Raw genomic sequence first — 27,987 nt, 5'->3', positions numbered from 1 at the left:
AATACCTAAAAATCATCTTTTAAAAGAGTTTTTAAGAAAACATCGATTAAAAGATAAATTGATATGAGTTTTAACCAAAAATATATTCTTTTTAATAATAAAAAGGGATTCGTGGTCGGTTACGTTTAGGGAAGGATTAGCACCCCTACAACGCCCAAAATTGGTACTTTTTAATTATAAATTGTCTCTATTATTAGAAATTAAAAATTAAAAATTCAAAATATATTTAATTTATAATCCTATTATTTTAAAATTATAATTATGAAAAATATATATTAATTTATATATATTTATAAATAAAATATTTATTTATTTAGAAATATCAGAAAAGGACTTCTAGGTGCCTTAAGACAGCTCTTTTCTTTGATATTAAAAAATAAATAATTAATTAAAACAATTAATATATAATTTATAAAATAAGATATTTATTTATTTAAAAATATCAGAAAATGAACATCCAATTATTTTAAGACTGCCCTTTCTTAATATTGGAAAATAAATAAATATTAAAATAGGATTAAAATAAGTTAAAAATAATTAACTAAGATTTTAATAAATAAAATACATATTATTTATTATATAAATATATATTTATGGTTAAATAATAATAATAATAATAGTAATAATAATTAAAAGTAAACATATTAACATATAACTAACAATAAAATTAAAACTATATATAAAACTTGTAAAAAATATAAATAAAAATTGAAATTAGTGACTAAATTATAAACTAATAGCATTAAATACCTAATTCATAATTAATTATTTAAAATTACAGGGATTAAACATGTTATTTTACTCATTTATTAATTTATGGACTAAAATAAAATTATATTAAATTCGAATGTCAAATTAAAATAAATTAAAACATGCTCGGGATTAAAATAACATTAATTAGAATTAAAGGACTAAATCGGTTATTTGTTTAAAATATTTATGTCAGTGACTAAATTATAAAGAAATAACATTAAGAGATCAAATTAAAAAGTTCATAATTTGATTTCAGTTACTATAATGAAAAATTACAAAGTTACTGGACTACGTACGGGCTTTAACTTTTAATTAATTACAGACAGACCCCTCCCCAAAACGGCGTCGTTCGGGGAGGGGTATTTAAGTCCCGAAACGGCTGGCCCGAAGGGCCAGCTCTCATTTCTCTTCTCTCTCTAAACTGAGAGAGCTTAAACTCTCTCTCGCTTCTCTCTAAAACTGAGAGAGAGCGCCCCGGCCGACAGTCCTATGCCGTCGTAGAATTCGCCGCCGGCCACCGTTTCCGGTGGTCGAAAAACACCAAAATTTCTCAAACCCTAGATCCAAAGACCTTAAACTCAATTCCAACCTCATTTTACCCTAAAAAGCCATAGATTTTCCTAAATCTAAGAAAATACCTTCGGTATTTTTAATTTTTCGGCGACGTTTGAAGTTCTCCAATAAGCTTTTCTTCTTCTCTCCTTTTTCTTTTCTTTGGTTTTTTTTTTGTTGCTGTGTTGTTGGTTCCCTGGTTGCCTTCTCTCTGTCTTCTCTTTGCAGGTTTGGTTGATGGCTATAAAAGCCATCGACGGCGCTCGTCTTGGACCGGGTAAAAGGGTTGTATTGTGGTGAGTCACCAAACTATAGTGGTGACTCACCGTAGCCCTCAATATGGACGGTCCTCTTCATTTCTTCTGGAGGCTTCGTGTCAGAGACTGAGCGGCGTGGAACGGTGGCGGTGGAGATAGCAAAAGCGGCGGCTGGGACATGGCCCTAGGGTATCATACCCTAGGGTTTGCATCTGGAGGTCCTTGGACCGTTGGATCAAGATCTGATCCAACGGCTGAGAGATGAGCGGCGGCTGAAGCTGAGATCAAATCCTAAATGGGTTTTAGGGTTTTTGTTAGGTTTGGGCCAGTCTGTTGGGCCTGCAATATTGTTTGTAATAATAATATATAATAATAAATAAAATTATAATAATATATTAATAATAATATTAAAAACAAATGGGTAAAACAAATTAGTATCTTCACATAGGATGGGTCTAGAGGGTTACAATATTTTTCAAAAGATTAAGGAATTCAAATGGACTAATATTGATCTGAAACTACTTATCCAAATTTTACCTTATAAAAAGAATTTTCATCTTAAACATTACTTGAAACAAAAAAATTCTAGATATTAATGTCTCATTACGTCCTCAAACTCTCATGTCACTTCTCCCGTTTTGTAGTTGTGCCACAAAACCTTCACCGGAAACCATTGATGATCAAGGATTGACTTCACCAGAAAAGACCAGCTGACATTTACAAGCTCAAGTTTGCTCAAACACTTGAAATTTTAAATGGGGCTTCACTTCCAACAGAAAATAAGCTCAATGAAATCAGAAAGTTCTGAGGTTCTTCTATTCATCTTCTTGCTTTTCTATCTTTTCAGTTTCCCACCTTCCCTAATATTACTCCCCCCCTATGTTGCATTAGGAAGTTGCTTTACATCAATAGATATATGCATGTATGTATGTATTAGAGGAAAACAAATACATCAAGTTAGTGCTCATAGAAACTATGCCTTCGAGGTAAACATTCTTCGTAATCAAATCTTCTTAGACCACATGAATAACCTTTCCTGAATTTATCGTATTTCCTTCTTACTATGACCTCAACAGAAAAAACAGCAGAAACAGGTCTGTGATCAGAAAATCTGGATTCTCCACGAAAATAAGATAATAGCTCGATGCCAGAACCGCGCCATAGTATCCTATCACACCTGAACAAACATTTCAAGTTCATCAGAAAGTAATTCTGTTTAGCATTGATGTAAGAAGGCGAAAATACCATGCAGGCGTTCGGCGTTTCTTCTTGGATTTGCCATTTTCTCCGACATACGAATCCGAATTATATAAATACTTGTAAGTAGGAGCAAAGACTATCCGTCCCTCTTTGAAACCACTGAATACTCTTCCGGCTTCTCTCTCCTTATTTAACTGCATTCAATTGAAAATAACAGATCAGTTCAAACATGAAAACAACTTTTACCACTTCACTGTAACCCACACCCTCTTTTGTTTGCTTTTTAGTTGTCTATTTGATGCATAGAGAGTAATGGTTAAATACAGACATAACTTTTGACTTAACACAGAAAGATTTTATGCGAGTCTAAAATATAACCGGTTAATAGAAGGCTAAAAAAAGGTTGTAATCAATTATAATAAATTTTTTTATCAAGTGCCCAACTCTTTTAGAATAAATTGGGTAACATTTTAGGTTGAAATTAAAAATATTATGTTTCTAGTAATAAATCATGTAAATTGAATAACTATTCACGGAGCTAGGATTAAATACTGAGAGGGGCTAATTTTCTTCACAATGAAAGAACAAGGTTTAATGAAGTATTTAAATATAGAAATTGGGAGGGGAAAAGTTCTTATTTAATTAATATTTAAATTAAAAAGGACCTAAAATGCTATTACACCAAAAAATTGGGAGGGGCTATTCCTTAATAGCTTCGTCCCGGACTATTCTGGTTGTAACCTAAAAAAATATTTTAAAATTTTCATGTAACATTCTTGATTGTAACCAAAATTATTATTAATTGTGTAACTTTTTAGAGTAAACATGATAACATGTTAGATTAAAACCCGCCCTAACGTAATATTCTTGATTGTAACCGAAATTATTAGCAATTGACTAACTTTTTTTTAAGTAAATATGACAACATTTTAGTTAAAATCCGTAACAAATTAGTCTTACACAGCAGAACTATCGAGGATTTTCATGAAAGCAACATCTAGAAAAAGGACTGGCCGACTTTTGACCTTTTTTGTAGTTTCTTGATGGCAGAACATAGTTGTTATTGACCTTTGCTTATATTCATGAAAAGGGTTGACATTATTATCTCTATTTCATATGCAAATATATGATATTACTATCTGTTGGTATTTCCAATGCAATCACTTTCTCGGAGTTTCTTATGTCATTAAGCCATATGTCTAACCAAAACGAAAGCATGACTTCACAATAATGATACATTGAGTTATTGACCATCTTTTAAGTAGTTTCAATAGGGTTTTTTCTTCAGAACTAGACAGGTATCAGTATCCGTCACTCGCACCAGAGTCTAATTTGGTGAGAATTATTGATCTAAAAGATTTTTTTATTAAATTATTTAGAATAAAAGTGGAAAGTGATAAACCTGATCTTTCTCCAGAAGGGTGTCCCAGTTGTTTTCCTCCAACAAGCTCCTGGTTTTCTCATAGCTCAAGGCTACCCGATAATTCAAATCTCCAAGCCATATTACTCGGCTGTAATATTTAACAATTGATAGATCAATGACATAATGGCAATATATTTTTTCCTTTCAAATAAAAAAGGGTCCAATGGTTATATTCGAACGCAAACATACTCATGCTCAATAATTTTCTCCGGGGCTCGGTGATTGGGAGTTTTGCAAATGATGGGAAACTGTATGCCTCTGAGAATCTCAGAAACATCGGTATTCCTCTTGAGCTCATCGCCTTCTTTTTCACCTGAAGCTAAGTGACTGCACACAAAGCAAAAGCTTGTTTGGTGCAACGATATGCTTACTGCTATACACCCCTGCAAATATTTGATAATTTATTCCCTAAATCAGTTAAACTTTTTGTGGTATTGTTCTCAAGAATATAATCGATCATAATATAATAAAACTGAGAAGATCAAATCCTCATCTTTTATATGCTAACCTTGTTGCCAAGGCGTTTCATTATTCCTCTTCCTACAGAGGACAATCTGACATGACCAATGTATGGCATCAACTCCTTTCGAGCCCAAATCGAGAGGAACAGTCCGACCATCTGCTTGTCGGTGATAAGGCGGTAATTCATTTCTTCAGTTGAACAAAGTGGTAACATCTCAGAGAGTGCAACCAACTCGCTGATGCTAGTATTGTAAACCACAGGTAAGGGACTAAGGCCTAGATCATTTGCTAAATTCCGAATCGCCTTTTTCCTTCTGTACTCCCCATGTGCGTAATCAACGGGGCAGTTGCAAGTCTTGAGAAGGCTACTCCCAGCCCTCAAATTCTTACTCAGGATTTTGAGAACTTGTTTATCGAAAATGTGAGGATTGGTCGGTGATTTCAACTCCTTGCAGGCATTAGTATTGGAGCTTTTTGAATCATTGCCAGTGGCTGGTGGCGAGTGCTTGGGACTCTGACGTGGCTTGTTAAGTGCTTGGTTTATAAGAGCCAGCCATTTTATAGCCGGTTCATTGTCTTCACTTCCTAGAACGTTTCCAGCATTGAGTGGAACAATTTCTTGAAACCTGGGAAATCAATATTCTAATTGTAAAACAAGCTCCAAAAACTCTCATTGCAGAAGCCAGAAAGCAGTATGAATCTGGAAACAAAATCAAACAACTCATGACAAATTGACACTATCTTTCTTATCATTTTACTAAAGGCATCTCCAAGTTCATCTTTCTAGAATAGAGCTTAAACTTGTGTTCATGAGGTATTAAACAATGCCACAATAGACCAGAAACTGAAAAAAGAACAAAATTCCGAGTCAATCTTACCCACAAACATATATATCTGCAGAGCCCTCCCTTAGAAAGAAATCTTCCAGGTTCATGTCACTGTTGGGTGTCTTCCCTCCCACGTTCCAGGTTGCAACAAATATCCTGCAAGCTCAACAATGGGATTTTCCTGCTGTAAGATGTAACATAGGCCTAATCAAAGTAAAATAACAACTTCAAACCACAACATGGAATCCATACCGAAAATCTCGAATTTCAGTCACTGAAGCCATGGAACACTCGAAATTCGAGAGATTCAGCCCTTCGAGCAACCCGCCACTCCCCCTTCTTTCTGAAAGTAGATAAGAATTAGCAACATGACGTACACTGTTTTTTTCCCCTCTCCCAGTTCTATATTCTAATACCATCAACTTTGTCAATGATAAAGGCCAAAGGGTCAACATCAGAACTGGAACTTCCACTGATCCATTTAGATTTTCCCCCATCTCAATTTCTAATATCAAACTATTTCTTGTTAGGTAAGCTACCAAAATTTTACACTAGATAACAACAGCTTAGTCTCCTTGATGATGGCATAAGAAATGAAAGCTGTCAAGCACTATTATTTTCTATGTTGCTTCAACATTTCATTTTTCTTGATGTACTCATGTCTAACACATTTCTAAACATAAGTATAGACATTATTTTTAAAAATCAACCCTCAGAATGTATGAAAAAAACATAGAAACATCAAATAAATCCTTGTCAAACACATCCTCGTATCAACACACATTCGAGTCCAAGTGACATTTATGTATGAACATTTTCATAACCACATCCTAAATTGAAAATAGGGTTAAATGCATCTAATACACTAATCATACCTAAGAAATTTCTTCTTATGCAAGGAGAGGCTTCCAAAAAGTCCTTGTTCGTCGATGCAATCTTAATCTTCTTCTCCAAATCTACCAAATATAATCCATAAAATACTTTAAAAAAACTGAAAAAGAAAAGGAAAATTGATAGTATGATAAGGATGATACCGGCAGAAATTGTATCACAATCTGGTGACGCAGAATCATCGTCTGAGCCTCCTCTACCTCGTCTCTTAGAAGAAAAAATCTTTGCAATATTGAACTTTAACCCATTGCAAAATTAAACAAATCCAATCAAATATAGAACCAATTGTTTAGCAATGCATAAAATCAAAAAGTATAATAAACCTTCTTTTTCTTGTCATTTTTGACGGAGTTTTCAGGAGAGTTGGCAGTCTGGTGTAAGCGATCTTCATCATCCCCAAGTTGGCTTTCATTCATTAGGTTACTTAGAAAGTAAGAAATAACTGTTAAAATTTACAATACTCTTAAACCGTTAAATGACAAAGATTCATATCGAAACACAAAATAAAATATGGGTCTTCGAGTTTATTAATCGTGGTAACTAAATGAATTTGTTTTTCTTTGATCTGTTTCAAAGGAGGAGACATTGCCGCCAATTGTTCCGGAGAGTTTAATACTTATTATAAGAGGGTCAGCAAAGAAGGGATTATATATATCTGCATGTACAGTCAGTTTTCTGAATTAATCTGTTTAACTACCAATCATGCTCAATAAATATAGTGTCTCATCCTATTAGACCAATTGATTGTCGATGAATATATTATCTTATTTAATAAGTAAAATAAAGGGTATTGTATGTAATTAGTCGATGAATTGTTCTATGTTACTTTATTTATTAAAAAATTGATATTTATTTATAAGTCATTCAGTCTATTTTATTTTATTCATAGAATAAGATGATACATTATAAAATTCATACTCCGATGATACATCATATATAAATACCAGAAAAAAAAATCCCTTGAGTCGAAGTTGACAAATTAAAAAACTGCTATATTGTTGCTTTGTCTACGTACTTTAGAACACATCATCTTTACATTCATCCATTCGATTCCTTTCTCAGCTCTCTGCTCTCTTCTTTCATTATATTTATATTTTAAAGGTTTATTGGTATAGAGTTATTGATAGACACGAGTGGATTGCATCAATTATAGGCGGTTCATTTTTTTATTTGAACAAAGAGTTGTAGTCGGTGAGAAAGAAAAATAATTAGAGAGAATCTAGATCTTTCTCTCGATCTAAATTGAGAGACTTTTATAGTGACTCTTACTATTGTCATCATGCATACGAATATAAGATCATGATAGCTACCGAGTAGAGCTCGAGTGTTGCTGAGCTCGACTCGAACTCGAAAAAGTTTAAAATTAGGCTCGACTCTACTCGAAAACTCGTGAGCTGAAAATTATCAAGTTCAGCTCGAACTCAAAATATAATATTGAAACTTGACTCGAACTCGAAAAGGCTCGAACTCAAAAAAATAATTCAGGAGCTCGATTGAAGGTTGAGACTCGAGCTCAATTGAAACTCGATTTTGAGCTCGAATTCAAATTCGAATTTGAATATACAAAAATCTTATATTACATTTAAAAATATATTTTAGAAATTTATAATTATCAATAATATATTTTTAATAATGTAATTTAAAAAAATCTAAAATTATAATATAACATTTTTTTCGAGTAGCTCGCGATCTTTACGAGTCGAGTATTAAGTAGCTCATTTTAGCTCGTTAAGAATTCGATTCGAGTTCATCCGATTCGAGTGTTGATCAAACTTTGATCGAGTCGATCTCGAGTAACTCGCAATCTGTCTTGTCTCATTTACAATCCTAGATCACGCTAAAGAGTAATGGTTTCCCAAGAGATGTGAGACTCAAGAGGCCCTATATTCATAGATGTTCATTTGTGGCCTCCACTGTGAATGTGTCTTTCGGAGGTCTTGATATCCGGAGACAATCTTAATATCTAGAAGTACAATACTTGTCTCCCTTAATCGAAAGAATATTATAAAATGACTTGACTTGAAATTGGTGTTGAGAGATATGTCCTAAATTAAATGTACTACCAATGGAGATTGTTTTAATGATTGAGATGTGCACACATATCAATGTGTTAATGGTGAGATATGCACACATATTAAGGAGTCTAAGATATCTCTGATAAGAAAAATAGATTTTATCTTAACCACTTATATTTCAATACATGATTCTTATAACGTTTGGGTCGATATAAATAAATTATTACTTCTGCATAAGTCGTGCTGATAACATGTTGTAAAATAAAGAAAAAAATAAAGATGAAATATATGAGAAAAAGAAAGATGTGAAGTGTATTAAAGGACTTCATTAACCTCTTTATAGCCATAAAAAGTAGATATAATATATAACTCTAATATTAATGAATATTGAAGACCTGATAATAATATATATCAAAATCTTAATTATAGATAAAGATAGACATGTACATAAATAAATATTTATAATAAATAATAATATATTAATAATTATAAAATAAATTATAAAATACTATAAGATTATATTTTGTAACATAAAATACAATATTAATTAATGCTTAAATTTGATATATTATAAAATTTAAATAAATAAAATTTAAATTATCTATAATTAAAATTAATTACATTTATTTTATAAAAGAATATTAGTTATAACATAAATTTATAAAACATCAATTAAATAAAAAATAATGAAATTATTATTTTATTTGTTTAAGCAACATGGTCAAACCAAAGCATTCTTCAGTTTACACTTCAAACTCGAAATCTATGCTGTTACCTGTTTCTCTGCATCTCTCCACCAATGGCAGTCGCTTCCAACTCGCTTGTATCTTTCACTCACGGCTCATGGAGTCAATCCGGAAGGCACTTCCAGCTTCTTCCTTCCCCTTCTCTTCCTTTGCCTGGATCTCGTTCTCTCTCTCTGAAGCTCACTCGCCGCTCCAACTCACCCCTACTTTGCTCTTTAGATGCATCCAACAGCACAGATAAGGAGACACCCATTGAAACAAGTACATTTTGTTGTTATATTCTCAATTTTCACTTTTTGAAATCTTTATGTTCTAAAATGAAATCTGGGTTTGTTTCTCTTTTTCCCATTATTTATCAGGGTTCCCAGCTTATCCTAGTGTGATGGACATTAATAAAATTAGAGAGATATTACCACACAGGTAAGCAAATTATCCAGTGTTGATGTATTATTTTTTAAGTTTTTCTTTTGCTTGTTTCAGATATATGTTTACTGGTTTTTTGGGTTTGTAGGTTCCCCTTTTTGTTGGTGGATAGAATAATAGAATATAATCCAGGGGTATCGGCTGTTGGTATAAAGAATGTGACCATAAATGATAACTTTTTTCCTGGACACTTCCCTGAGAGGCCTATAATGCCTGGTGTTCTCATGGTTGAGGTATCTTCTTTTCCCTTAATGGTTGGACTGACATTTAATCACTTTGTTTATGATTTAAATTTTGTCAATTTTTATTTCAGGAGTTGAATGTAGGATTTTATCATATATATAGCATTGTATTGTCTCTTATAATTTTTTTTTGTTATCGATCTAATAAATGAGGTAGTACTCTGGTCCTGCTTTCTGTTACCTAAATTACCACCAGTAGTAATATGGGTAGGGGTGTAATCAAGCCGAACACACTCGAGAAGCTTGTGCACATCTTGTAGTTTGTGACTCGAAGCATGGCTTGATCCCGATTGTGTTTTGTTTTAAGCTCTAGCATATAAACATGAAATTGCTTGGCCTCGCTCTATCAAACTATTTTACCTTGTCTAAAGTTATCTTAATCATCATACTCAACTTAAAGCTCAATTATATCAGTTGAGATACATTTGTACTAATTTTGCTTAACTAATCAAAGATGAATTGACTGGTTAATGTTTCTCAAAAATAATTTGGCATCTTCTCTATAATCGAATTTTCCAAAGTGTGCAATGTTTCTCCCTCCCTCTTTTTCTTGTCTTTTCATTTATACATATTTCATGATGTTTCTTTTCCATTAGTAACTTGATACCCGGTTCTGCATTCTGAATGTTAGAATGTTTTGATCTTAAAGATGTTTTTTCTATGAAAAGTAGGTGCTTGGATTATCCAGTTTCCATAAACTAATTTATTAAGATCTGTACAATGATGATGAAATTGCTATTTCTTTCTGCATGCATGAAACCACGGGTGTATACTGCCAGCTAGTTTGTATTTTGGTCAATACTCCATGGTTATGTAGTTAGATAGTAGCTTATTTCCTTTTGGCACATACCTCCTTATTCAGTCACATAAATAGAGTAAGGTTGTGTAGACAATCTTACTGCAGAGGTAAAATTTGGTTGTATGAAGCCTTGGTAGCAGTTTGAGGTAAAAGCAGAGGCTTAACCATAGGTTTGGTAGATAATCAGCTGTGAAGTCTTTTCCACCCCAGAGATGCTACTGGCTGTGATATGAACTTTAGTAGGGCATGTTAGCGTTAATAAGTACTGTCATTATATTTGATTCTTTGTTATTCAATGTTTTTTTTTGTTGAAACTCAAGCTTAAAGCTCCTTGCACATTTGCAGAAAATTGTGGCTAGATTTTATTCCTTTTGAGATCTTTGTTTCTTCATGTAATATCTCGGCTCTTCTGGCTACTATGTATTATTTTCCATTTATATCCTTTGATATCCTATGGTGGTTTCATCTCTAAGACACTATCTTTTGTGTGTCTTGTCTTTGCATAAAAATCCCCAGATATATTTCCCCCTGTATTCTATGGTAGCTGATTCTACTGGAATTTTGTATAGGTTATATTTTAGTTAAGACATCCATAATGGTGTTTCTCTTGTTAACACTACAGACTAATTAATTGAGAAAACCATCAAATTTTGACTTACAGTTGTAACCACCTCAATGCAGTGTTTTATTCCAGCTGTGCTTGGGGGGTGGGGGGGGGGGGCTAGTCCTTTGACTTGAATGATAATGCTGAGGAACTTAAGTATAATGTTTTCCATATCTTGTTTATGGCCTTTTCTACAATGGCTTAGTTCCAAATTCGTAATGGTGTTATAGTGTCACTGCACTTCAGGATGTTTATACCATTCGAGTATTTTCACAATCAGCAGTAAATTGGTTTGATTTGATTGTCTGCCACTCTGCCCTGTGCCACTTATTCACATCAAGTCATCTTTATAGGTGCTTCGGGTACACTTCACCTTTTTTAGCATTCTTTATCCTGAATAATATGAACGTTCGAGGAGAAAAATCAATGGCATTCAGTGAAACTAGTAGAAGCATGGAACAAACATGCTAATAGAGACAACATTGGTGTTTTATTATTATTGGCTGATTCCATGGTCAGAATGCTTAGTTTTCAATCCAGTATGCTAGAAAAGAGATGAATGCTAAATCTGTTTTTTCTGTCACTTTAGTATCAATAGGTTGTAACAGAAGTATTTGCTTGGTCCAGGCAATGGCACAAGTTGGAGGCCTGGTTATGCTGCAACCAGAAGTGGGAGGTTCTCAGGAAAACTTCTTTTTTGCTGGAGTTGACAAAGTAAGGTTTAGGAAACCAGTCATCGCAGGAGATACATTGGTTATGAGGATGACACTTATCAAGCTGCAGAAGCGGTTTGGAATTGCAAAGATGGAAGGGAAAGCATATGTTGGAAGTGACTTGGCATGTGAGGGTGAGTTCCTGATGGCTACAGGCAGTGGTTGATAGTCTCAGTATTTTATACTGTGTCTCCCCTTATTTTCTGAATAGTTTTGAGCCATGTTGTACCTTAGGCTTTTGTTCCGCATGCATCCCCATACGGAGATTCTCATCGTTTTTTTCCTTTGACAATATGGTAGCGAGTTCTTTTGTTTTTGCAGGCAATGGAAAAAGGTTTCTTGAAGTTTCTACCATCATTTCATGTAGATTGAAACCAGTTAACATTTATGATAAAAGTGATTTAACAATTTGCAGTCCCATTCAGTACTATGATCTGGAATATTTGCAGGTTTCAATCAATTTTGTAAAAACACAGGCTGTTTCAAGGAACAGATGGGTGAAATAAATGCCTTACCCTTTTTCATAAATTCAATGCTGGAACTATAAGCAATGATGTTATACAGGTACATATTTGTAGAGTTGCAAATCAAATTATGGATGGACACAAGATTTTATGTTAGGAAGATGAATTTCTAAAATTTTAGGAGAGGATTAACTTATAAAATTTTACGGGGACGAAAACAGATTTTCAATAGAAAATATAAAAAAATATAAAATTTATGATAATTTGTAATTTTCAATAGAAATATAAAAAAATACAAAATTTTATATAAAATATAAAGCTCTTCATGTTTTATTCTGAAAAACTCAAATTTTTGCTCCATTGTTATTGAGTCAAGCTAGATAAGTTCAAGTTACTGATCGACGTGAGTTCAAATATCTAAATGCTTGACTCGAATAACGTCTAGGTTTATTTGAATTTTTTTATATACTTAAGTACATTTTTTTTTTTGTTTTTAGTAAGTACAAAAAATGATTAATATGAGTTCAAACATAAATAATCAAGGTAAATTTTCATGGAGGTTATTTTTATTTTGGTTGTCTTATTTTGATCATTGAAATTTAAAAAAATATGTTTTGATCACTTGTGTTATTAATTTGTTACAATTTAATTATTAAACTGTTAATCTTCATTGTATAAATGATGTGACACAATAGTAAAAATAATTAATTTCTAATTTAATCTTTAAAATTTAGATAAAATATTAATCTGAACATTGAACTCTCTTAATCTCTCTTTTAATTTACAATGTTATCGCTTATTGCAAGTATCGCTCCGATCACCTTCTCAGATCGATGATGACATCAAACCAAAACTCTCTTTTAGCCGAATTCTTTTTACTTCACGTTTTGTGCCCATGGGAAACATTCTCATTAACAGGAAACACTCAAAGTAGCTACAGATGATCTAGCTATGATGAACTGAAAGAGCAAGAAAGAAGAAGGGAAGAAGGAACGAAAACAGTGCTCAATGAAATATCAGAATAGCAGAAAATTACATAGTTTTAGGAAATTCACAAAATATTTCTCATATATTTGCATAGTGGACAGACCCACTATTTATAACACCAACCAACCCAACTGATTAGCCTAACTGAATAGGCTTCAATTATAACAACCTCCAAAACGGTTATAACAACCTTTAACGTATAATACACTAATATTCTCTGGGTTTTCTACTGATCTGAATTATCAACTCAACATTTTGCTGGCTTCTTCAGACTTTCTTCACCTGGCTGGTCGCCTTGCTTCGTATGGCTGATACCATTGATCTCTGCCCAAGATTTTACACCAAGAAGAGAGCGCATGTCACCAAATACTTCAGGTGGCAACAGTTTGGTGAGTATATCAGCTACCTGTTCTACAAAAGGGACAAAATTAACACTGAGTTTTTCAGCCAACACTCTTTCCCTCACAAAGTGAATGTCAATTTCTACATGCTTTATACGAGCATGATGTGTTCGATTTGCTGCCATAGAAATTGTAGAGGTGTTATCACACCATACAACTGGCTTTCCAGTTACTCTAATTCCTATTTCACCAAGTAACTGTTCAATCCAAACCAACTCAGAAACAGAATTAGCAAGGCTCCTATACTCTGCTTCTGATGTAGATATGGAGACAACACTTTTCTTCTTAGAGCACCATGCAACTGGATTACCTCCAAGGTATACACAATAGCCTGTTGTTGATCGTCTGTCTTCCACCGAGGCTGCCCAATCTACATCAGTGTAGTAGATTGGACTAAATTTTTTAGTTTGTGAGAAGAACAACCCATATTTAAGTGCCCCACTGAGATACCTCAGTATACGTTTCATTGCCCTCCAATGAGTATCACACATACTGTTCATATACTGACTAACCTTATTAACAGCATAGGCTATGTCAGGTCTTGTTAAGCATATATACTGTAAACCTCCCACAATACTACGATAAAGATGTACATCACTAAACAACTGCCCAACATTTGCCTTGATTTTAGGAGCAACAACCATGAGAGTAGGAGTGGGAGTTGACTCATCTAGACTTGACCTTTTTAGTAGCTCAGAGATATACTTCTTTTGATTCAAAAACAAGCATATTTGAGAATGTTCAATTTGCATTCCAAGAAACAGTTCTAGTTGACCCAAATCTTTAAGAGAGAACTCCTTGTTAATCGCTTACACTATGACATCCACTTCAATCACCTGGATTCATGTGATGACTATATCATCTACTTATACCATTAATAACACTTGAGAACATGCTGAATTTCTGTTAATTAAAGAAGAATCAGCTTTTGAAGCAACAAAATCCAAACTTTCAATCATGAATTTCCTCAAGGTCTCAAACCATGCTCTAGGTGCTTGTTTAAGCCCATAAAGAGCCTTCTTCAAGCAACACACCAGCTCTTTCCCATCTTCACTTCTTTGCTCAAAACCTGGAGGCTGACATATTTATATTTCTTCTGTTAGACTCCCATTGAGGAATGCCTTGTTGATGTCAATTTGTCTAAGTGGCCAATATTTCATGATAACAACTGCCAATATAGTTCTTATTGTACTCGTTCGAACCACTGGACTAAACGTCTCGGAAAAATCTCTTTCCACCATTTGAGAGTACCCCTTGGCCACTAGACGAGCCTTAAGCCTTTCAACTGACCCATCAGGTTTCTTCTTGACTTTAAAAAGCCATTTACAGCCTACTGGTTTGCGTGCTGGTGGCAGAGGCTTTACCTCCCACGTACCATTCTTCATAAGGGCATTATATTCACTTTGAACAACCTCACACCAAGCAGGATGTTACAATGCCTCATAGACATTTGCTGACTCTTGAGGACTTGTCTCATCAAGTAATACTTTAGGTTTAAAAATGCCAGCTTTGCCACGAGTAACCATAGGATGAGCATTCTGAACTAACCGAGGTGGAGATGGTGGTGGTGATGGTGAAGGTAGAGGTGGTAATGATGGAGGTGGAGATGGTGATGGTAATGGTGATGAAGTAGTAGTTTCAATTGTTCCTAAGATGCATGGATGAGATGGGAATGAGATGAATTGTTAAGATGAAGATGATATATGTGGTGAAGATGACGATGATAATGGTGTAGAAGATGATGAATTTCAATGAGAATTTGAATGAGATGAATTTGGAGAAGGAAATGGAGGTGTGGTGAGTTGTTGTGTTAAAGATGAAACATGTGGTGAAGATGATGATGTTGATGGTGTAGTAAATTGTAATTCTGATTTGTCATTATGTGTGCTAGTAGGGATGGAAAGAAAAGAAGGATAAAACAAGTTATTTTGAGAAATATTGTTGACACTAGAGTACTTTCTACTATTTAAAACTGACAGACTAGAACCAGTGGGAAAACTTTGGTGTTGCTGATAAGGAAACTCATTTTCTTCAAACCGAACATGTCTTGACACATAAACACAACCACTAGAGTCTAAACACTTATATCCCTTGTGAGCTGGTGAATACCCCAAGAAGACACATGAAGAAGAATGGAACTGGACTTTGTGCTGATTATAGGGTCTTAAAAAAGGGTAACATGTGCAACCAAAAACTCTTAAAAAACTGTAATATGGTGCTTTATGAAAAATTTTCTCATATGGTGATATACCAGACAACACACGTGTAGGTAACCGATTAATAAGAAAAACAACACTAGAAAAAACATCATTCCAAAAACTTAAAGGCATAGAGGCCTGAACTAGAATAGAGAAACCTACCTCAACTATCTGCCTATGTTTCCTTTCCACTAAACCATTTTGTTATGAAGTATGAGGACAAGATAGCCTATTTACCATACCTTGCTCTTTCATGTAAGCTTGAAGAGCCCCAAACTCACCTCCTCCATCTGACTGAAAAGCCTTGAGTTTGACTCCAAACTGTCTTTCCACCTATATATGAAACTGAAGAAAAATAGATTTAACTTCAGATTTTTGTTTCAAGAAATAAATCCAAGTATACTTACTATGAGCATCAGTAAAGGCAACATAAAATCTGAACCCATTAAAATAAATAGAAGCAGGGCCCCACAAATCAGATATTATAAGTTCTAGTGGCTGTTCATAAACAGTGTGTGAGTCATAGAAGGGCAACTTGTGTGATTTAGCAAGCTGACATGCTTTACACAACATTTGTTCTTTATTTATGTCAGAAGCAGTTACATGTAATGGTTTAATGCAAAAAATAGCACTTCTTTAGAGGGGTGGCCAAGTCTTTTGTGCCACATGTCTACAGACACCCTAGCATTTACAATGTGACAACTTATTGAAGACAAAGAACTATTATTAGAACTATTAACATGCATTTCATTACCAGTAATCACACAACTACCATTATTATCAGTGTTATTCATGGCTATATTGAGTTTGTACAGCCCTCCATCTTGACTTCCTTTTAATAACACTTTCCGAGTATGCAAGTCACGAACTTGACAGAAATTAGGGTAAAATTCAAGCAGAACCTGATTGTCCTGAGTGAATTTAGAAACATACAACATATTTTTAGTAATGTTAGGAACATACAACAATTTATTTAAAAGAAATTTATTAGAATTAGTGCAGAAATAAGACTGACTAGTGCACTGTATTGGAAGAGAATTACCATTGCCTACAATTACACTACCTGTTCCAGGGAGAGTGTCTTTAATCTGCAAGTTATTAAAGTCTTTAGTTATATGATGAGTCGCTCCAGAGTCTGGATACCAAGAATTATCATCCACTGTCTCAGGTGTAGCTATATAAGCTTGAGATGTGACATGTGGTTGAGTAGCAACAGTGAACTGATTTGTATTTCCAGAGGAAAAAGAAGACATGTTGTAGGGATTCAAACATATTTGATGTTGAATATTAACAGGATGATTCTGTGGTCGAAAAGCAGAAACTTGAGGTGTAGAAAATTGAGAAATTTGTGGTGCAGAACGTGTATAATACACTGGATTATAAGGGTTGAAGTTGTCATTGCTGGGACTATACGAGCTGACATTGGCTTGAATATTGGAATAGCCTTTAGTATTAGTGTTTTGTGTAGGTCGAGAGGATTCATTTTTATAGTTCATATCAAATCTATAATAGCACCTTTCCACAAGATGTCCCATTCGACCACACAATTGGCACTGTGGTCTAGAGGATGAAAAACGTCCTCGACCTCTACCCCTATTACTGCTGTTATTATTATTAAAATTATGACCAGTGTTATCGCCAACTTCTCACTTATTTTGATACTCAGAATAAGAAGCATTGTTAGAAGCTACTTGATCAGCTGAAGCTTGAGTGGTGATGTGAGCACAGGCAGTAACATGATTAAAGGACTGCAACTGTCTTATGTTAGTATCCAGTAATATGGTGCTGACAGATCTTAAATCTGGAGGAGTAGGGGTGGCAGTTATAACAGTAACAACTGACTCAAATTCAGGTGGCAAACCATTCAAAATAGCAGTAATATGTTCATGTTCTGAAATTATTTCACCACAGCTAGCTAAATTGTCATAGACAGACTTGAATTTCATCAAGTACTCTCTCATACTCAGGTCCCCCTTCCTCTGAGAATGAAACATTCTCCTATAAGACATCAACCTAGAGGTAGTTTTGCCACTATACAACCTATGCAAAGTGTTCCACATCTCAGCAGCAGTATTGAGACCTATGAGATGAGGTAGCACCTCCTCATTAACAGTAGAGAGCAACCAGGAAGCATGAGCTCCATCATGCTTTTCATAAAGTTCATACTCAGGATTTAGACTAACAACACCATCTCTAGTTACATACTGTGTAGGCCAAGAGATGTTAGAGTCTATGTATTTTTGAAGCATATGAGTTTTAATAGTAAGAAATACTTGTTGATGCCATAACAGGTAGTTGTGATCATATAAGGTCACATTGATTTTCTTAGTAGAGAATAGTCTAGAGGAGGAAACAGAAGCAGAGCTAACAAAGTTAAGAGTACTGTCATCAACAGTATTTGCCATAAAAGAAAATGGCAGCAGCTTTCAGTCAGAACAAAATGTGAGCAGCAAAGCAGAAAAAGAACAACAAAGAAGCAGTAAGCAGCAAAGCAGAAAAAGAACAACAAAGAAGCAGTATGCCATACCAATCAAGAACAACAAACATAAATTGAAGAGCAGTATGCCGAATTAGTCGAGAACATTAAAGGAGCAATCTCACCAGAAATGAAGATAAAAAGCTGAACAAGAAACAGCCGAGAAACATGATGTGAAGAAGCAGCTTGAAACCAAAGGACCAAATCAACAAGGAATTCAGAGTGCAGAGAGCAGCAAACAATTATGAGACCAAAAGACACTTCACTTCGAATGTAGCAAACATTATCGGAGATCCACTGAAGAGCATAGACAAAACACTAAAGAATTCAACCAATTTGTATCATATTGTGATATTAGAGCAAGTTAGTGCACATCAACACGATTGCAGTAGAACGAAGTAACAAATGCCGAACGAAATTAGGCGAACAAGATGCGAGTTCAAATTAAAGCAATAGTAGAACAATCTCACCAGAATCACAACCAGAACTGAAGAGAAAGTGACGCCTCAAGGATCCAAATGACGCGTAACCGTAGAGAACTCGTCGAGGAAACAAGAAAAATTACGTAGGACGGAAGATAAAAAAGGGCGCAGGAATTTAGACGAATGATACCATAACAGGAAACACTCAAAGTAGCTACAGATAATCTAGCTATGATGAACTTGAATAGAAAGATAGAAGAAGGGAAGAAGGAACGAAAACACTGCTCAATGAAATATCAGAATAGCAGAAAATTACAGAGTTTTAGGAAATTCACAAAATATTTCTCATATATTTGCATAGTGGACAGGCCTACTATTTATAACACCAACCAACCCAACTGAATAGGCTTTAGTTATAACAGCCTCCAAAATGGTTATAACAACCTTTAACACATAATACACTAATACTCATCCTAACTCAAATTGTGTTAAAAAGCTAATCATAAAATGGTTGCTTCAATTACCAGAAGGCATGCACTAAACTAATTGCTTATTGTTTCAGAAGTTACTCAGTTTGTTTAGCTTGTTAATTCTCAGTAATGAAGATGAAAACCAATCAATTTATTCACAAATATTATGGACAATTATTGTTAATGAAATTTTGGCATATAATTTTCAGTTTAGAAGAAGCAAAATAATCTGCACTTCACCATTATAGTAAAAGCTTTAGAGTGCTCATCCCGTCATCCATGCTTATAGGAGAACAAACTCAATGATTAAAGAGAATGTTGTTTTCCCTTGAGGTATTGAATTTGAACAGCTGCGTTGCAGGGGGTATACGCATTGTCAATGACTAAGAACAATTCTGAACATATATTACCATTATAATCACCCAGACTAATAAAAAATAATTCTCTAAAATATTGATCAAGCACACTACCTAACCATAGAGGATAGGATAAACCAATTGGCCCAACTATAAGATTTACTTAAGAGAATGATACCCTTATATTGAGAATGAGGTTCCCTACATGGCCAAAGTCGAACAACATGTTAGGGTTATAGGTCGCATTTCTAATGAGATACTAAGCCACTCATTGGTAATGTTAAGGCATTGGGATCATTGGTGTCCTAATTTTAAGTTACAACATGCGTAAATTTAAGCATGAGCGGGTCCTTGTTCAGATTATTTTAGTAAGGTCATGTTTTATGTTGTTTATATTGAAATGAACTTGATGAATTTATCGAATTTATAGAATGAATTACTTGATATCCTTAACGAGTTCATATAATAAAGTTTGAGTGGTCTTATTGAGATAGACTTATATATTCACCAAATTTATAGGATGAGCTACTAAATGCTCTTAATAAGTTCATATTATGGGGTATGGGTGATCCTACTGAAACGAACTTGATGAATTTACTAAATTTATAGGATGAGTCGGTCGTTGTTCTTAAAGGGTTCATATATTAGGGTTTAGGTATTCCCATAGCTTGATGAATTCAACACATTTTAATCGAGAAGTTGAGCTTATTAAATGTTCTTAAAGGTTTTATAACTTTGATCTGGATGGTCTGTGTTAAGATGTACTTGATGGAATCACCTACGTAGGTGTAAAAGATTAGTTTCCTTCCATTAAAGATATTATCTTTCTAGAGTACTTACCAGCATCTTGAGGTATATTGACTAAATTGTTAATCTATCGTAAAACTCGTTTTAAGAAGAGATTAGGTGTATGTTAGGAGTTTACTCCTAATATTTTAAAAAATTTTAGATTCGTTTACTTGTTAAAGGAAGAATTACTCACTTTAAAACATATTATTTCCAGATATGTTCATTAACACTTAAGCGGCTAATTTCGTATTCCAAACTTTTTACTTTTTGCATTAGTGAGAGATTTTTTTTATTTAAATTTAAGTGAGAGATGTAAGGAATGGTTGAAAGATTTAGGGGAGTGAATAATCGTTCCTTAGACAATTTTCCCCCTCTCATACTAAAATAGGGTATCATCTCCATCGTATTTTACAAACCAAAACATCTGCTTTCTTGATTCATCTCTTTTTCTGCCATTTTTCTCTTCTAGAAAAAGCAATGTCAATTGAGTTCTATCTTTCTCACTCGTGTTTATGAATATGTGAGCACCATGTTAACTTTAGGGTTAATATTCGTTTCAAAGTTACATCAATCGAGATAAAATCACTTCTAATACAGTAATTCTGCAGACACAATAGATTTATTTTAAGGTAAACTACATGTTTAACATCTAAACTAATTAACAGTTTTGTTCTATTTTAATACCTAAACTTTCATTTGTTTGAAAATCATACTTAACGTTTGCTTTTTGTTTCATTTTGGCACCTAGTCGTTAAAAACTTAGCGGAACTATTACAACATGGTACTTTTTATGGGTAAATTATTTCATTCATCACTCAACTATCTTATCACTCCTATTTTGGTCACTGAAGTTTAGTTTATTAATTTAATTACTTAACTTTCAAATTACTCCTAATTTAATCACTCTAAATTTCAAATTTATTTTTTTATTTTAATTATATATTAATAAAATAATAATAAAATTTCATGTCACAAAAAAATAAATTAGATGATTAAAACATGAGCAATTTGAAAGTTGAGTAGTTAAATTGATTTTTTTTAAATTTTAGTGGCCAAAATAGGAGTGCGAAGATAGTTAAGTGATGAATGATGTAATTTACCCATTAAAAATGTCACTTGTAATAGTTCCGTTAAGTTTATAACGATATGGTACTAGAATGAAACAAAATATAAATTGTCGACACCGTTTTTCGTCCGGGCGGGGAAATACCGATATCGACTCGGGAGTTTTTCTTTCGAAAAGAATTTTTAAATGTGAGGAGTCACCACCAATCATTTAATGTGCAATTGGGACACCCTGAAAACCGAGTGATTTAAACAAAATATTTTATTTCTATCAAAATACCAAGTTTTAAGGTCTGCGAAAATCCAGAAATCAGGTTCGGGAGTCAGTTACGTGTGGGGAAGGATTAACACTCCCACATGCACCCAAAAATTGGTACCTAGTTGTTACCCTATATTTAGAATTGGAATTTTTAAGTTTAATATTTATTTAATTTGAAAATCATTACGGATGCAAAAAGTTGATTAGGGTATTCGTTTATTAAGGCCAATAACATTCGCTCCCTAGCATAAATGCGGGAGATCAACTATTGTGCCTAATAACCATACATTGCCTAAATTTTAGAAATCATGATTCGGTCTTGAAAAGGGTGTCGACCTATTTCGGGAATCACTGGCCACTAATTCCCTAATAAGTGAACATTGCCTTGGGTATCTAGTATTCCAAAGGTCGTCATTGTCATGAGACGTAATAAAGAGATTGAAATTAAAATAAGCATTAAAAATTTAAGACATCATAGTAAAATAGACATAGTAACTCACATCATTGTCATTGTTTGCGGGATCGTACAAATATCAATACTGTTATATAAGTACTGATACTTATAATTTCGAAATCTATTACTTTAAAATAATAGATAAATTAACAATATACATGATAATATGTTGATAATATTGAAAACAAATTAAGTAATTAACCTATTTTGTTATCGTCGAATTTCTAAGGCCTCATCAGCTTTAAAGAGGAGCTACCTATTACATTAAATAAGCGCTACTTGTTATGTTATTATGGTTTATAATATTTCCAGTGATTAACCTATTTTGTTATTGTCGTATTTCTAAGACTCCATCAACTTAAAATTTGGTAACATTTTAGGCGCTACCTAATATGTTGATAATATTGATAACATTGATAACAAATTAAGTAATTAACCTATTTTGTTATCATCAAATTTCTAAGGCCCCATCAGTTTTAAAAAGGCGCTACATATCACGTTAAATAAGTGCCACATGTTATGTTATTATGGTTGATAATGTTTCCAGTAATTAACCGGCTATGTTAAAGTCTAAAAATTTTGGCGCATTTTACATACAACAACAATATTGATGGTTATTACCATTATTATTACCAACACAAATAATATTTCCAGTGAAAACATATAACATTTACAATATCGCTTTTAACCGATCACCTATTTAACTAGTCACACCGTTTTTTAGCCGTTTTTAACCACCTCACAACAGAACCTCCTGTACCGAAAACAAAAAATTGAAAATAGGATTATAATTGATTGAAAAAAGTCACAAACAAATATTTTGCATTTATGACACCGTTAATGTATGGGTAAACTACATAAATGGTCACCAAATTTTTAGGGCACTTGCATTTCAGTCACTCAACTTTTAAAACTTGTAATACAATCACATAACTTTTAGTTCTTTTCTAGTAAGGTCCCTAAAGTTAATTCTTGTTAGTTTCATTTGACATGACATGTTACTATTATTTTTCAACTTAATAAAATAATCCTTTTAACCAATTTCAACGCCCTAAAAAAATTTCTCGCTTAAAATTGACTCAAAACCCTAAAAATAAAATTTCAATTTCTCTAATTCTCTTTGTTTGATCAAAAATTGAAACAAGGAAGATTGATTAGCAAGGAAAGGGGTATGAACTCCCTAGCCATTGGGTTGAGCTTAGACAACATCTCAACCAAATCACATATTCCGTTCTTCAAAATTTCACCATTTCCCTCATTTTTGACATTGCTAAGCTCATTAAGCATCTATTGTTGATTCTTCTCATCGAACCCATTTTACAGGTTAGTGTTGTTATCACCATTGCCATATAAGTTAACAATTGATGTTAATTTTTCTTCTTCGAGATTGCCTTTCTTAGCATTCTCCACATTTTGACCCAATGACCCGAAATTCTCAACGACCGCCATGATCAAATGTGTTTTAGATTCCTTTGTAAACAACCAAATGAAAAAAAAGAAGAGAATGAAAGATCATATCTTTATTATACCAAAAGAAAACTACAATTATTGTTGTTAATATCGGAGAGAAATAGCAACTTACATGCCTTAACCAAATGTTTTTGTCCCTTAATGCTCGAGGCCAAACCCACCTCAAAGATGGTTACTTTATGTATTGAGAATCTAATTAAGAAGTATTTTTTAGGGTTTTCAATTAATTTTGTGTGGAAAAATTTTTAGGGTGTTGAAACAGGGTTAAAGGATTATTTTATTAAGCTAAAAAATAACAGTAACGTGCCACGTCAGTTGAAACTAATGGAAGGCAACATCAATGACCTTACTAAAAATGAAAAAAGTTCAACGACTATATTGTAAGTTTTAAAAGTTGGGTGACCTAAATGAAAGCGCCCTAAAAGTTTGGTGACCATTTATGTAGTTTATTCTTAATGTAAATATAATATAATAAAGGGTAAACTACTTCAAATACCACTCACCTTTAGGCTCGGGCTCGTTTATTCCACCAACGTTTCAATTTTGCCAATTTTAACTATAACGTTTAAGTTTAACTACAATTATGCCACTCCACTATTAATGGCTTAACGACATGATAAGATGGAATCTCCACATCGTGATGTTGCTGATGTGGCTCCCTCACTAAAACGACGTCGTTTTGGCATGACTGTGTTTGGTGCTAAAAATCCCCCAAAACAATGTAGTTTTGTTTGAGAAAATTTAATAAATAATGCATTTGAAAGGATTTGAACCAAAGACATTTTGAAACAAAAGTTAAGACTTATCAACTATGCCAACTTAAATTATTCATATAATCTTACAAACACAATATACATAAAATGAGTCCGCATTCCAAAAGTTACTTTCTAAAAAACCCATGAAATTATTAAAATTCCCAAAAAAAACCTTAGATTCCAGAAAATCTCAAAAAACTACTAGATTCCTAAAAATCCCAAAAAGCATAAACTCTAAATTGTAATTCCTAAAAAACATAAGATTCATTTTTTAGGGAGCTTATGATTTTTAGCAATCCCTAAATTCATTCTAAAAATGAATCTTATGATTTTTATGATTTTTAAGGATTACAATTTAGAGTTTATGAATTTTTTGGTGATCCCTAAATTCATTCAAAAAAATAAATCTTATGATTTTAGGGATTACGATTAAGAGTTTAGGATTTTTTTGTAATCCCTAAATTCATTCTAAAAAATGAATCTTATGATTTTTAGGGATAATGATTTAGAGTTTATGCTTTTTTGGGATATTTAGGAATTTAGGAGTTTTTTGTTGTTGTTGAGATTTTCTAGGATTAAAGGTGTTTTTTTTGGGAATTTTAATAATTTCATGGGTTTTTTAGAAAGTAACCTTTGGAATATTGACTCATGTTATGTATATTATGTTTCTAGGATTATATAAAAAATTTAAGTTGGCAAGGTGATTAAGTCTTAACCTTTGTTTTAGAAGTTCTTAGGTTCAAATCCCTTCAAATGCATTATTTAATAATTTTTCTCAAAAAAACTAAGCCGTTTTAGGTTTTTTTAGCACCAAACACAATCATGCCAAAATGACGTCGTTTTGGTGAGGGAGCCACGTCAACAACATCACGGTGCAAAGATGCCATGTCATCGGGCCGTTAAGCCATCAACGACGGAGTGTCATAATTGTAGTTAAACTTAAATGTTAATATTAAAATTAACAAAATTAAAACGCTGGTGGCATAAACGAGCCTGTGCCTAAAGGTGGGTGGTACTTGAAGTAGTTTACCCTTAATAAATAATACACATATTTTTATATATTGAAATTATAAAATTTATATGATGTGAATTATTGATCTATTAAAAAGTATAATTATAAACAACATCATTATGATACTTGTAGATACCAAACGTATAAATTCAAATTCATTTCTTAATTTTTATTTGGTTGTACGTGAGATTCTCAAAATTTTCTAATAAATTAACATGTCGATCGAATTATTTTTGTACGATTTTTAAATTCAAAAAAGTTAATAATTATTTATTAATTATTTGTTTTCGTCGTTAATCATTATGATATTTGTTACAGTTCATGATGCTGATATAATGGTCAGTACTGCTAAAATGAAAATTCTCTGTGACTAATTGTAGACACCCGTTTTTGTCCGGGTCTACAAAACATTTTATTATATTATATATTTATTTATTACTATTATTATTATTTTTTATTTTATTATTTCTACAGGCCCCACACTCAACAACTTCGATTTAGTGACATTCAAAAAACAAACTAACGTATTTGAGTTCTATTGAAATATTAAAACCGAAGCATTTTAAGTCCAAATAGGACTATAAATTTGAGCTAAAAATAGGTTTCTTTAGACTATAAATAGACTCAAGCATCAAGAGGAAATGACAGAGAAAAACGTGGAACCAAAATCAGAGGAAGGGGCAACGATTTGGAAAAACCGAGGGAGGGAAAGCCGAAACATTTATCGACCATTTTGTGTAAAATGGAGGCTGGATTCGTGTTTCCAACGTCGAGACAAAACACCCCGTGAAGCATAGAATCGAAGAAGACCAGAACCCAGCGGCAGACGATACTCGACCACTGCAATTCCAAAGCCTCTCCCTCTTTTGAATTTGAGATAGACGATGCATGGTTTTAAAAACCAAAACTTTGGTTTTTTAATATTGCACGTTTTTTTATGATTCAAAAGGGAGATTTCATGCCTCAATCATCTAAGTTTGTTTTTATTTCAATTTGGTCCGTTCATATTTTAATTTATTTGTTTTATTCTTATTTTTATTTATTTATTTAGTATATATGTATGTTATGTTCATTATTATTTCCTTTTTGTCCCTTTATTTTATTTTACTATTTTTATATATTTCTTTTATTATATTTTCTGGTATTATTTATTATTTTGTTTTATTTATTTTATTTTATTTTTATTATTTTTATTATTTTTATTTTTATTTTTATTGATTTTATTTTTTTATTGTTTTTTTCTTTGATTTATTGTTATTATCATTTTTTCATTCTTATGTTTTTTTCCAACATTTTTTTACCTTGGTATAGAAATTCCAATCGATCAAAGGTCAGTAATTCGAATCGGGTATTTTAAATTTTAATTTTAATTTTTAATTTTCGCAGTTAAAGACAACCGACAAATTAGTTGGTACCGAAAGGGCGGTTCAAGGGTGCTAATCCTTCCTTGATCGTAACCGACTCCCGAACCTGACATATCTCTGGTAAAACACAGATCATGTAAAATGGTGTCTGATCTACCTAAATGCTCGTAAAAGTGATCGGTGGCGACTCTAACCCAATTTATTCAAGTCGAAGGCTAATTCGGGGCCCAACCAAAAGACGGTTACGACAGCTTGGCGACTCCACTGTGACAGGTAAGTGAGTCAGGCCATAATTAATTTTCAGTTGTCTTTTTATGCAAAAATAGTAAATTTTAATTGTAATTTATTTATTCGATTCAAATTATTTACCTTTGATTTTTTTTTTCAAATAAATAGTTGCACTGACTTTTTTCAATGATTTCAGATTTTCAAAATTTTTGTTTCAAGCTCTATACCCGAGCTCTGAACCTTATTTAAGTGGGGGTGAAAGCGACGCCTTCGTGAGAATTTATTCTCCGCACAAGCCTACCAAGTAGCATTCGGGATTCATATACCTTATGTCTTCGTGTGAATTTATTCACTGCACAGACATAAGGGAATGTGTCCTCTCGAGTTTAACTTAGTCCACACAAGCTTGTAATGGGCTTAGGACTAAGGGTCTGGCAAGCCCAAGGGGGCACCAACAAGGAGAACTCGGGTACCTTTTTAGAGCCTAAATCGGGAGAGTACAGGGAATTAGAGCCCACCCCAAAACCTTATTTCAAACCCTAAGCTGCTTTGATATTATTTCCTGCTTTATTTTCTGTTCAAAGCATGTGCACTAGAAATTTATGAGGTTAGGACTGGTTCAAAATTAACATGTGGGATAGAGATCATGTCCGAGTAGGAATAATAAGCATGTGGGGTAGATATCATGTGGGGTATGACTTTTATTTTCATGATTGTTTTATTAATTTTACCTCACTAACTCTTTTAATTTTCGTTCTCTTTTATTTTATCATTTGCATCATTCAAAAGAGGTGTTGATCCACCAAAAACGTGTTTGTTAAACATAAATAATTTGCATTAATGGACAAAGGGGTTATAATACAAGAGATGAAAAGCTCAGAAGTCCAGTTATGGTTAGAGAATACTCAGA

General features: G+C 33.1%; 2 protein-coding genes across 2 annotated transcripts; one reads left to right on the top strand and one right to left on the bottom strand.

The window, feature by feature from the left end:
- Positions 1 to 2,519: 2,519 nt before the first annotated feature.
- On the bottom strand, positions 2,520 to 6,781 carry LOC120122390 (type I inositol polyphosphate 5-phosphatase 5-like). Its single transcript, XM_039141509.1, has 10 exons — positions 6,689 to 6,781; positions 6,509 to 6,602; positions 6,350 to 6,430; positions 5,727 to 5,817; positions 5,526 to 5,630; positions 4,694 to 5,273; positions 4,375 to 4,568; positions 4,165 to 4,273; positions 2,808 to 2,956; positions 2,520 to 2,739 (listed from the first exon to the last, which is right to left on the bottom strand). Exons 1-10 carry the CDS (start codon positions 6,779 to 6,781, stop codon positions 2,520 to 2,522), a joined length of 1,716 nt encoding a protein of 571 aa, XP_038997440.1.
- A 2,383-nt stretch (positions 6,782 to 9,164) lies between these two features.
- Positions 9,165 to 12,337, top strand: LOC120122663 (3-hydroxyacyl-[acyl-carrier-protein] dehydratase FabZ-like). Its single transcript, XM_039141782.1, has 4 exons — positions 9,165 to 9,387; positions 9,486 to 9,546; positions 9,638 to 9,782; positions 11,822 to 12,337. Exons 1-4 carry the CDS (start codon positions 9,180 to 9,182, stop codon positions 12,071 to 12,073), a joined length of 666 nt encoding a protein of 221 aa, XP_038997713.1. The 5' UTR covers positions 9,165 to 9,179; the 3' UTR covers positions 12,074 to 12,337.
- The last annotated feature ends 15,650 nt before the right edge of the window (positions 12,338 to 27,987 follow it).

This window comes from Hibiscus syriacus, unplaced genomic scaffold (assembly GCF_006381635.1).
Source record: "Hibiscus syriacus cultivar Baekdansim isolate YM2019G1 unplaced genomic scaffold, ASM638163v2 tig00110387_pilon, whole genome shotgun sequence".
Classification (NCBI taxonomy): domain Eukaryota; kingdom Viridiplantae; phylum Streptophyta; class Magnoliopsida; order Malvales; family Malvaceae; genus Hibiscus; species Hibiscus syriacus.
This window is presented reverse-complemented; position numbering and strand designations above follow the sequence as displayed.

Bases quoted from the DNA above. Each gene is read 5' to 3' on its own strand.
- LOC120122390 (XM_039141509.1), bottom strand. From the start codon at position 6,781: ATGAATGAAAGCCAACTTGGGGATGATGAAGATCGCTTACACCAGACT. The intron at 5,631-5,726 runs GTATGGATTCCA...TTGAGCTTGCAG, and splicing joins ACTGAAATTCGAGATTTTCG to GATATTTGTTGCAACCTGGA. The intron at 4,274-4,374 runs GTATGTTTGCGT...TAAATATTACAG, and splicing joins GAGAAAATTATTGAGCATGA to CCGAGTAATATGGCTTGGAG.
- LOC120122663 (XM_039141782.1), top strand. From the start codon at position 9,180: ATGGCAGTCGCTTCCAACTCGCTTGTATCTTTCACTCACGGCTCATGG. The intron at 9,547-9,637 runs GTAAGCAAATTA...TTGGGTTTGTAG, and splicing joins AGAGAGATATTACCACACAG to GTTCCCCTTTTTGTTGGTGG. The intron at 9,783-11,821 runs GTATCTTCTTTT...TGCTTGGTCCAG, and splicing joins CTGGTGTTCTCATGGTTGAG to GCAATGGCACAAGTTGGAGG.